Below are 12763 nucleotides of genomic sequence, written 5' to 3'. Positions count from 1 at the left end.
ACAGGTTGATGTAGGATGCCTCTTTTGCAGAAATAAATGAAATAAATTTCAGCAATTTCACTCACTGTCTGAATAAATGTAGACAAAATCTAAGGGTTAATTTGCAGGGTGCTGTAAGGCCGCCCAAATCGTCCCAATGGAGGCTAACGATCGGCGGGTGAAGGGCGCTGCGCGTTCGTCTTTTCAGCGGGGAAAAGGGGATTTTATTCCAATTCCTCTTAATCTGACTCCATTTAATGATAATTTAGAATTTGGGTTAGAATGCCAATTGGTTATTTGGTCATTCATTTTTAATAGTTTAACTACACATTTAATTATTCCGTTTAACCCTTTGTTGAAATTATACCCAACCTGAATAATTCCAGAGCAAGTCAGAATCAATCAAAAGTGTAACAATTTATTTAACAGTCAGGTAAATGTATAAAGCCAATTACATAGTCAATTCAAAGGTAATCCATATATAACATCAAAAAGTCTGAAGTAAAGAATGAAATGTATACCTGACTTCTGAAAACTACATAATGCTGGCTATCTCGAGACATCCAGCATTACGGGCTGACCGGTTTAAAGTGTCAAGCCCTGAGCTCTTTGCAACATTTCCTTAAATACCCAGAACCAGATACATACCTAGAACCATTTGAAACTCTTTCAAATGGAAACACTAGTTAACAATAGAAATTTGCATTGATCAGGTCCTATAGACCTGATTAGAAGAGAGGCCAAATGTGGCTTTCAGCCACACCCACCATACACCAAGGAAAGATATCTTTAAACCCTTAAAACATTCATGATGTTCTAGTTTACTTCTGTGGAGTTGAGATATTTGTACCAGTCGCACTGAGACATTTCAAACGATATCAAACACATATGATACTCGATCGTGTGGATTGACATTGTAATATAGAGATTCTGGATGCATTTTCAGTGATCTCAGCATGAGAGAGGGAATGAATTGGGGGAGAGGGAGTCAATAGGGAAAGATGTAGATTAGCTGATAGTGAGGTGAGACTTGCGTCTCCAGTGGTGTGTGAGGGACAGTTCAGATGTTAATTTCCTTATTTTCTCAGAGAGTCTTTGTTCTTCATTCAGACATTTCGGCATATACTAGTTTTTTCAGTCTTACAGTGCAATGATTCTATTTGTGGCGTACATATACACTAATAATTGCACAATATTAATAATTGGATGCCTTATTTTTATGAAAAATGATTTATTATAAAAAATACGTTCATACTATAGTAGCAAAACCTGATGAACTGAATGAAAACTTTGGCATCTATGTGATTTAACTTTGTTCATAGCCATTTTCAGTTTTGATAATCCCAAAGGCAGTTCTTGTCCTCTGAGAAGCTGAAGCAGACATTGCATTCGCATTCATATTCTTTTGTATTTGTATTCATATTCTCATATTCTTGTGTGCCATCCTCGACGCGCCATCTTTAAGTCAAGTTGGCAGGTTTTCGCAGTTCATGACCAGGTAAAAAGGCCTAGCCACAAAATATTCCATTCAATAGCATTGCAAGGCTGAACAATATATATATTTATAAAAACATATTTTATTAGAGCTAAACTTTATATTGTAATATTACAAAAACCCCCTCAAACTTTGCATTTATAAAGGGCTTGGATTTAACCCACACCATCAGATTGACATTTTGACATCTGCTTTTCTCTACAGGAATCTTATACGATACTCATTCAAAATGCATATGATTTGTATTGGTCACATAAATATCCTGGAGCAATATATAGCCTACACTGAGCTTAAGAAAGAAGCAATCCATAGTCCATTACCATCTCTATCTCGCATTGCCAATCAAGGCTTCTCCACAGGAACTTTTTCTTATCAAGCTGCTTCACTGATACAGGAGTGGACATCAGCTTTCTTTCCCCAATTCAAACTGTTCAACTCTTTTCACCCAGGTGAAAAATCTGTACTATTAAATGCATTAAAAATGTACTTGGATATTTTTTTAGTACAATTCAAATATACTTTAATGCATTTTGAATACATTTAATATTACGTCTTTTTCACCTGGGCATAGCTGTTTATCAGCGTTCTTAAGCTTCTCAATTAAAAAGTAGTTTTCAAATTGAGTTTATGCAAGGATGTTACACATCACTTCAAGATGGCGATGCACTGGGTAAGGAGTGTGTGAACCACATGAATTAACTAGAATGCAAGATGCTTTAAGACCCTAAAACATGTTTTTCATGTACTAGGATGGCAGCACGTATTGATCAGATCAGAACAGAGATTCACTTCTGCTGCAGCTGCCTGGATCACGTCTAATGCAGTAGAATAACAGAATGATGGGGGAAAAAATATGAATATGTACTGAATATTTCCTTAAAGCCTTGTGGTCAGCTGGACAAAACTCCTGTAACTCATAAATACATACTGAAGATCAAAATGTTAGTTGAAAAGAACTGAAAATGCTATGATTTAGTATTGGTGTTTACCGTAAGCCACAGTAGACAAAATATAAAAAACAAAAATATTTGCATGTGTATATTCAATTGAACTCTCTAACTTTAAAAGTTTCCATCAACTGCCAGCATTTTTGTTCATTTTCACAAAAAAATATTATTCCCCCCATCAGAATATTTCGCTGTATGAATATTTGAACATGCAATGTATTAAAAGAAAGAACAGAAATTTGCTTTTGTATTCTAGCTTGATGCATTCTTTTTTATCAACACTTGAATAGGGGTAAGTTTCATAAAAAAAGAACATTTTTAACAAAAGGCTCAGAACAAAAACATAGATGAAGTAGATCGAGTCCATCAACACCCCTAATACTTGTAGTCATAGCTCGTCCTGGGTTGACATTTCATTCAGTAACATTAGGCAGTTTTGATTTATAGACTGTTTTATGTTGGTACTATAATATTGCTTGTTTCATCTTCTTCTCATATGTTTTGATCAGGACACTTTCTTTCAGAAGATGTGTAGCACCCCCTACTGTATAACAGTGAAAACACAGAAAAAAACGTTGGGGAAGTGTTTTCTCATAAAAGACTGAAATGTCTATCAATGGCATGGAACGAGTTAGTATAAAACAGCAAGTTTTAGTGTGTGCCTTTGCTTTGGAATGTCTAAATTCATAAAATACATTGCAATTAATTAGTTCCCTTTCGAAGTGGACCTGCGACGTGGCATCATGGTGATGACGCTGTGGGAAACCTCTGCGTGAACAGGCCACTGAATCATGTTGGTATACATGCCAACCATTTTGACTGGCAGACAGATGATGCCATAGATACACTGGCAGGCCATAAAAGGCCGTCTGAAGAACGTGCATGACTGCTAATTGCTGTGAAGTCAGATGACTCATTCAAACTAATATGAATCATCTTTATACTGTCCAGATATTTGCTTTAATCTAAATCACAAAATAAAATGCACACAAACGTGTTCTTGCTCTTGATGTACAGCCACTGATTAACAACGTGAAGAAAAAAACAGCTACATGCGAACAGATTAAATGCTAGAACCTCTGACAAGCTTAATCCTACTACTAGACCATTACCACTAGTAATAGGTACACTATGAAGGATTTTTGCAGTAATCCAAAAACCATCAGGCCAGTGTTATATATTTTGTTTAGTTGAGTTCTTTCAAAATCCCAAATATTTCCAACTATTTGTACATTTTGAGAAAATTGTTATTTTAACCAAGGAACTAGGACTTCTGAGGGAGTCGCCTATTAATTGCGTTTATTCAAAGAAACGCTTTACTCTTAGCAGTGTTCAAGTGTCACAGCAGCCGCTGAGCAAACACACAGAGTAACGTCATAACAACATTTTAAACACACTTAAATGTATCTAATATGATAAACAGAGCTGCGTTACCTCATACTCATGACCGGAAAAGTGGAAAAGGCGCCAGCGACTGTGTCCCGTCATAACAAAAGTCCCGCCGGTCGTGAGCCGTTTGTTCTGTAACAATCACTCCAACGGCCTTGTCAGCTCCACAACACTCGGTCCTGCTCTGCTTCATTCTACAGTAACGTTAATAATCACATTCATGAACATGATTTCTGCCCAAGTCCTATTCCAATTCTTTTCCACCGGCTGTGAGGTGAACACCACATGTCCCAAGATTCTGCCTTTGTTTTGAAAAGGCGCCCTCTTGCGGATGGAAAAGTTACATAGTGTAGCTTTAAAGTACACAAACAAATTTAGCAGATTTATGCATTTATTCACTTAAAAAATCATGGCACTAACTAGCTATATATATTATTAGAGTGCGGTGAGGATGAAACTATATAATTAAGCATGAGTTATATGCTGATAAACATATGTACTATGTACCCAATGTACTATTGAAATTGATTTCTGATGAGAATTCTGCACCCCCACACACCTGTCCCACACTTTTTAAAACAAAGTTACGCCACTGGCACTAATCCTTTTCAAACCACATCTCAGCTCAAGGGCAAGGCAAATTTGGAAAGCCAGGCAGGGGGCGCTTTCCTCATCATGGCAGTTATGCAAGTGTACCCAAATATCACGGCTAATTATTATTACCTTTCTAGGGTTATAGTTAATAGATATTACAAACCTTAATGAAGAGCCATAGCGATACTGGAAGTAAAGAGGTTGAAGCAATGTAATCACTGAAAATTCTGTGATGAGTCCCTGGAACTGACTAGCCTGACGTGGTCATACTCAATTCTAGTCAGAATATGTGTGATGCTGATCACTTTTGGGGATTTTCTTCACACAAATCAATCGTTTGGCCTCAGAACACTTGGAATATTTGTACTTTTTGAATAAATTGTGCCTGCAGTGGTATTTGCCTGTTATATCCTGTATTTTATGGGTAGGTTTAGGGCAGGGATTGTGTTACATGTTCAAAACGTGTCTGAATACCATAAATTGAAAAAAGAAAATGTAAATAAAATGATGCTGGTTGATTATATCGCAAAAATCAGTTTTAATCGTAGTAGTTTCATCATGACGATAACCATGTTCATTGCGTCTGTACTGTCATTGACTTACGGCATCACTTCCCTGGACCCATCACTGAATTTTCGCAGATTTTGTGAAACTGCCACAGATTTTGAGTTAAGGGGCCACCTTCTCTAGTACTTGGAGTGAGGAGGAAGTGTCAATGTTCCTTGGCCAATACATGGAGTATGGAGACAGTATTATTGGACTTCCCTTATGATGATGCGAGATATGGGGCTGTTCACATCCCACTTTCTTTATGGTTGCCCCCTCCGATACAATGGATATGAGGATTAAGTTAATGTGCTTTTAAAAAGTCTGTCATTCATCACTATTCACGGACAAATCTCCTGAAGGTATATTTGATATTTCTCCTTGAGGGACTTGAGGGTCGAGCAGACAATTAAAGGGTTACTTCAGGGATTAGCATATGGCTTTCTATCAGTAGAAATCCTGGGGTATATTCGAATGATCGTGCTCCCTCCTCTCATATCCCCCTGAGACAAGAAATTTATGAATTTGATTTCTGGAAAAATTACTCCGGTGACGCAAATATAGTCAATTTGCTTCATCTGTAAAATGCTTGGCCAGAAGCAAAAAACTACAGCCAGCAGAGGGAGCTATTTCCTCATGTTTTCAACTCGCACATGGGAGATGGGGTCACTCACAGCTCAGCTCGAAGCTGCAGGCAATAATGAAAACGGTGCGGCCGGCGGAGCAAAGTGAGTCTTCTCAAGTTAATTCCTATGAAAGTTCATCTTCCAAAGGCATGAACTGAAAACGTGCCAGAGTTAACACGCGCTGAGAACTACTGCCGTGAGCATGGACGCGTTTACCTCAGCTCTCATCACTAGAGCTCATTTAGCTCACCACGATCATAGACTTTAAAAATGCATGTAATCTACTCCTGCTGTGTGTGTGCTGACCATAGACCGTAAAAAAATATGGACAACTCGACATCATCCGTTTCCGCTTGCCAGATTTGAAGCTTTCAGGCGGCCTGCAAATGTCAGTATAGGAGCACTCACTTCCTGATGGCTGAGTGAACTGCGCAGGCTCAGACTGAGCTTGACGACGTAGATGTGACGTGAGCCTCCTGTCTGACAGCTGTAGGTCTTCTAGTATTTGTGGAAAGTGAAAGCTGAATCACGTTGTTTAAATATTTTCTCCCGTTGCTTTTGGCTCACTATGGGCTTCTCCCCATTCTTCTCCCTTGACTTTATCAGACTTTATGTCTGCACGTCCCCCCGACTGTCTCATAGACAGTAAAAGATTGCCTGCGAGCGTCTCCTCAGGTCTATATGGTAATTTCTCAACTGTGCGACAGAGTCGCGTTGGTTATGGCGCAATAGTTAGCCTATTTTTACAAAAACAGCTTCTGCGGGGCGATAGTGTAAGATACAAGGTAACGGAGCCTTTTATACATTGTCGTGTTTCTTTAGAAATAAACAATGGACAAATGGAGTCTTTAAACGTCTCAGATGTAAAGTTATTCACTGTCAAAGTGACTCAAAAATGAATGGGAGTCAATGGGATGCTAACAGCAGGTGATGGCTTGATTAGCAATGGCCGCCCCTATGGGTGGAACGCTTTCCGAGTGCTAGATTACCCCCTTGGAGACTGCAGGCTTGGTGCTGACACTTCCTCAGCGGCTAAATCCCAATATATTGAACAGACACGTTTAGTTTTTAATTGTAGTGTCTGTTCTCTAACTGAACTGATTTTATGAAGATGAAGGTGGGAAAGTAAAAATTATTCAGTAGCGGAGGCTTTGGGAATGGCCTCACAGGGCAGCGAAGCATTCTGGGAATTGTAGTCTTTCATCCCCATGAGACAAAAACACATACATTTTCTGTCTTTTCTCAGTCTAGAAAGCACCGAATTCAAAAATAATGTCACATTTCTACTACAATAATGACCCAGTTTAAATACAGATTCTTATTCCCAGCACTGAAGTACACCTTTAAGAGAACGCTCACCTCTCCTGATGCGTCTTCTAGTCCATGAGAAAGGGACACTTAATTATTGGTTTAGGCATTTGTTTAGTAGGCTATGCAACAGTGGGTACCATTCAACACCATGACACCGCGTCGAAGTTCCATTTCGAAAGAAAGTATCTTAGGTTAAAGGGGCACTGCTGGGAAGATGAATGCATATTTAAATTGGGTTATTTATGTAGTAGAAATGTGAAATTATTTTTGAAGTTGGTTGCCTTATAGACTGCAAAAAGCTAGACAATTTATTTTTGGCTCATGTGGATGAAAGATAAAAACTCCCATTATGCACTTGCTTCTCTGCCTACAAGGTCACGACTTCCGGTTACATTACTTGCCCACCGCGGCGTCGGCCCACAGTCGTTTTCTTTTTCATAGTAATAAAATAATTTAGTTCAGTTAGAGAACAGACATTACAATTAAAAAACGGAAGTTGTCTGACTAATACATTGTGCGTAAGCCGAACGAGAATTGCAGCACAAACACAGCAGGAGGCAGATTTCATTCATCACAAGAGCAAAGAACTGCAGCTGATTCATTGTCATTCACGGTGCGTTTGGAAGCTAATGCCTATGCCTTCGTGCTTGTAAAAGGTTTTCAGTGAATTCCTATGAAAGTCAAGCTTGCATATTCTGTGAGTGAGACACAGAATCTCTCTCTCTCTCCCTCTCTCTCTCTCTCGCTCTCTCTCTCTCTTTCCCTGAGCGTGTTGAAAACATAGACCGTAAGAAAACATGCCAAACTAACTTATACTACTGGCTGTTGTCTAGCCTCTGTAGTCCCCAGCCTCTTTTATTTTGTGACTAGTTTTAAACGGCATTATTATATTGAATAATAATTGACAAACTTGTAGAACATCCAAATATAATTCCTTTTCTCTCTTCTCACCAACATCTTCCATCCTCTTCCTCAAATTTATTTTTGGCTTGTGCTGCACATTTTGAATATTAAATATCCCAAAAAGAAAACACTTTTATTAAATTCAATATTCATTGAATTAGATGTTGAAATGTATGCCATGGGACCGCCCACTACTCTGTGGAATGTTAACTGTGAACACTAGATGGTGACATGGTGCCATATTTAATGTGAACTGCTAAGGCAAGTAATATTCAGGTGTACACGTTATAGTGCAAGATTTTGCCCACAAAAATGCCTGAGCATTTAAAATATTTAGCCTTGAACATTATAATCTGTCACTATTATTTGTAAATCACAAAATTAAGCAGGTCTATAACATTTATTACAAATATAGATATACAATAAAATGTTATTTTATTAGATATTGATGGAGCAGTTGATATATTGCAGCATATTGAAGTTTGATTTCAAATTGGTTTGATTGCCCTAATGTAGAAATAGGGCAAGTGATATATCAAACTTGTTCACATATGCGAAATACTTCTGATGTTATTTGAGTAAATTTTGGTTTTAATATTTTTATGTACCGGTATATACCCTGTAGCAGATGAAATGATACGGATGGGAAAAACTGAAGTATAAAAACACAATGTACAAAAAAGAAATAAGGAGACCATTTAATAAATTCTGTTCATTTTTAATATTCATTTCCTTTGAAAAATATAAATTCTAAAATAATCTCAGCTGTTTTGTTCTAAAAAGTCACAAAACTTGATTAAAAATGTATCCGTTATACACTCTACAATTAATATTTAGCATTATTTAAATGTTCAAGAATTTCCTCAGACATGCTTTCACAATAATGTTTTTTTATGTACCCCCAAAAATATAAGTTAAAAAAAATTATACTTACAAGGTTAAAAGAAGTTGAAATTACAGTATACTATCTGTAAGAAACCTATTGATTTTGTTTGTTTGCTCTTTGAAAGGAGGAAAAAATGATGGAAAGATGGGAGAATAATGACAAATTAGCAGGAATCAACACTGAATTTGGGGTTCTTGAAGAATCAAGTCTCAAGGAAAACATGTTTCAGACATGCACTGTATGATATATTTCTCTGTCCTCTAAAAATCTTCATTCAAATGCATGTACCACTGTTGACATTTTGTGACTTATTTTAACAAATGACACAATAAGACATTCAACGGCTAGACATCATGTAAATAGTGCACAAATAATAATAATAAAAAAATCTTAAACCTAAAGGAATTTCATGTATTATTGCAATTCAGGTTTAAGCCACTTAGGTAAATAATTTGCAGGACAACATGGAGCACATGTAGGTTTACGCATGTAGACTTCTTTCATAACCAGGTGAGGAAGCAAATGTCTAACAAGACTTTAAAAACGTAAAATTAATTAGGCTTTCTTAATTAATGAAGCTTGTCAGAACATGTTTGGATAATTAGGCATAAATAGTGTTTGTTAAAGGAAACAAATTAAATTTAATACCACATTATGTTGAATGAAACTATGAAAAACAGCAGGTTCAGTGCCAATCAATAACATTAATCATCATTAAAAAGTTAAATCAACAGTTAAATATTACAATATATTATATCACAGTGGTTCGCTCTCTTTATAACAGAAGTCATTTGCTGAATAGTTTGCTCAAGATATACACTAAAAAAGATCAACATTAAAATCTCATGCTGTGCAAATAAAAAAAAAATTGAAAAGTTTTTTTTTTTTTACATAATGCCTACCATGCAAAACAGAGGTAGAGCAGCAAAAAAAGGAAAGGAAAGGAAAATGCTGGCATGTTAAGTGAATTTGGTAGAAAAATGAATAATGGAGGAAGTAGTTATGGAATTGTGGGAAAAACAGCTACAGCATTTCTCTACAGCTCAGCACATAAGTGAAACAATGAGCTGAGTTGCATAGTAGTTCAGGGATTACAACTCGCAAACCATAGTGATTAAGTGAGAAAAGACAAGTGTTCCTCAGGATGTTCTTTAGTCTTCACAGAAAGGATTGATGATGGGGAACAAGTCTTTACAAAATATCCCTTGGCAAATGGCTTTCAGCAAATTCGATAAGCTTAATAAAATCTATGCTGCAGATTGGCTGGAGGAGTTATATGGACGTCTCAGACCCTCGACTTCTCCAGTAGAAGCCATTGTTGTCATCTGGATCCATGTCTATTTTAATCTGAGGCACATTTAATGGCAGTCTCTCTGAACTGAAAAATACAGATGAGTAATCAATTAGTCAACTTCCTAAAACAATTATTTCCCAGTAACTACCAATCATTTCTTTGAAACAATTCAAAGGTTTAGTTCACCCCAAAAAATGAAAATTAGCCCATGATTTACTCACCCTCAAGTCATCCTAGGTGTATATGGGACATTCTTCTTTCAGACAAATGAAATCAGAGTTATATTATAAAAGTCCTTGCTAATCCAAGCTTTATAATGGCAGGGACTGTTGATCTGTATTTAGTCCATAAAAATGCATCTATCCTTCGAATAATGTGCTCCACACGGCTCTGGGAGGTTAATAAAAGCCTTCTGAAGCAAAACTTTGAAACAAAGTTGCGTTTATGTCAGAAAAATATCCATATTTAAAACTTTTTTAAGTAAAGCTCCAGCTGATCGGCTTCCGTGGAAAAGTGTTGTAAGTGCCTTCTCGGAGTTCAAGATGCGTACGCGACATCTGACGAGCGTACCTGGTAGTGTAAGCCTTTGAACTGCAGAGGCACTTTCAACACTTTTTCCATAAGCTGAAAACAGAAGGCGATCAGCCGAAACTTTACTTTATAAAGTTTTAAATATGGATATTTTTCTTACACAAACACTTAAGGCCTTCATTAACCCCCCGAGCCATGTGGAACATGTTATTTGACGGACAGATGCATTTTTATGGACTTAAAAAAACAGCAACAATTACTGCCATTATAAAGCTTGGATTAGCCAGGACTTTTTTTAATATAACTGATTATATATTTGTCTGAAAGAAGATTGTGATATACACCTAGGATGACTTGAGGGTGAGTAAATCATGAGCTAATTTTAATTTTTGGGTGAACTAACCCTTTAACTTGTGCTTCAAATACCTAAGTGGATTATTTGAACAGCTAATAGAGGTCATGTTATGCAATCATGAAGCCTTGACAAATTAAGATGCTGCTAGAAATTAAAGTGGCTTTCATCATCAGCATCCTTATTGAATTATATTTGTTTACATTTTTATATGGAAAATCTGAACAAGGAATCAAATCATTTTAATTAGACGTTCTTACGGGTTCATCGGTCATTATCCATGCATGCTATAAATACACAGTAGAAATGCGCAACAGATGCATACCTTGACATCGGGCTGGTCTGAAAGTAGTGCCGCTTTTCAGCACGATGAATATCGGTCAAGGAATGATGGGGACTTTTCTCCTGCAAGAGGGACACGTGGTCCATTATTAGCACATGCATGACTTCACAGTCGACTGAACACAAGCACTGTACACCACCATCAAGCATTCACAGTTTTCACAGTGGATACATGCAAATACTAAATGCATCTAAGGATTTTATATCGAGTGAGTGCTGGGATTTCATGGGATTATTTTTAATCAGGATTTTCATTAGATAACTATTCATTCTAATACGACTACAAATAAAGATGCTAAAAGATTTAGTAAAACAGAAATCACAGAGGACATCTAGTTACACATGTAAATCAATGACTGATTCAGTGAATGTAAAAGGAGAGATATGTTCTGCATCTTTGTCAATCTCGATTAACAGATGGATTGGAAAAAGATCTTCAAGAGGATAAGTGTTAAAAGAATCCATGTTAGCATGACACAGAATCACAGTAAAACGAAATACAAAAGTAAAGCGAACAGAGGAGCAAGTGGTAGCGTGCACCACATGCAAAAGGAAGAGAAAGCAAAACGTTCAAGCTGAATCATTAAAGAGGTACAAGTTAAGGCCCCGGGTCCGGTCTACTCACTGTCAGAGGCCTTATCTCCTAAAAAAGGCTCCTGCTCCATCATGTCCATTGGGATTTTAATGCTGGGGACATTCTCATTGTAAGGATAGTCAGACTGCACAGGGAGAAACGGTCAAAAAGAGCTTAAGGAGCTGAACCTCCTCTTTCATGACCGCCCACATTTTTATAGTATTAAATAGGGCTGGGCGATATGGCACAAAAAAATTATCACGATATAATTTAGCATATCAGTCGATATCGATAAATATCACGATAAATGTAAAATCTTTATTTCTTTAAAGTTTAAAGGCATATTTTTGCTCCTGAGTGAAATATGTAGAAAACAAACAGTTAGCTGTGGTTTTTAAACTAACCTTTATTGTCAAACACTTCCCAAACAAGTGAAAAATTTATTTAAACTGAGGTAGATTTATTTATTAAAATCTTAACTGTGGCCAGCATTATTTTACTCAACACTATATATCAATAATATATCATTATACAGGGCTTGACATTAAGCATGTTCATGTGCTTGTCCTTCGAACAAGTAAATCGTTCAAGCTTGTCCAAGTAAAAAATTAGCTTGTCCGGAAAAGTGTGTGTGTGTGTGTGTGTGTGTTGTAAATATAATTTATTCTGAAGCAATATTCTCACCAGTGTTCAGTCAGCTTTGACATATTTAAATCTGCATATTTGTGGTTTTTATTTTTATTGAATCATTTGAAATTTGTGATATTTTCACCTTTTATAAAGGGCATTTTCCCTTAATCTTATTGAATATAGGCTAAGCTTCATGTTTCATTTTATATTTGTAATTTTGATCAATACATTAAATTAAAATAAGACACTATAAGGGCTGTTACCAATCAAAATAAAAAATTTACACTGAAAAATTACAACAGCATTAAATAATGTTTTGAGATTTGTAGTTTTGAATAGACAAATAAGACATGTTGGAAAGTAT

The 12763-nt window shown here is 36.6% G+C and overlaps 1 protein-coding gene across 6 annotated transcripts in view; it reads right to left on the bottom strand.

Annotated features, from left to right (window-relative positions):
• Positions 1 to 8487: 8487 nt before the first annotated feature.
• Positions 8488 to 12763, bottom strand: part of slc4a4a (solute carrier family 4 member 4a) — a 92956-nt gene continuing 88680 nt past the window's right edge. For all 6 annotated transcript variants that reach the window (XM_067438262.1, XM_067438264.1, XM_067438266.1 and 3 more), the window contains 3 exons: positions 11821 to 11914; positions 11179 to 11258; positions 8488 to 10054 (listed from right to left, as the gene is read on the bottom strand). In XM_067438262.1, the coding sequence (XP_067294363.1) occupies positions 11215 to 11258; positions 11821 to 11914 (138 nt within the window). In that variant the 3' untranslated portion in view covers positions 8488 to 10054; positions 11179 to 11214. The remainder of the gene's footprint in view (positions 10055 to 11178; positions 11259 to 11820; positions 11915 to 12763) is intronic.

The sequence above is a fragment of the Pseudorasbora parva genome, chromosome 3, assembly GCF_024679245.1.
Source record: "Pseudorasbora parva isolate DD20220531a chromosome 3, ASM2467924v1, whole genome shotgun sequence".
Classification (NCBI taxonomy): Eukaryota; Metazoa; Chordata; class Actinopteri; order Cypriniformes; family Gobionidae; genus Pseudorasbora; species Pseudorasbora parva.
Note: the sequence above shows the minus strand (reverse complement) of the source record. Positions and strands in the feature narration are given on the sequence as shown.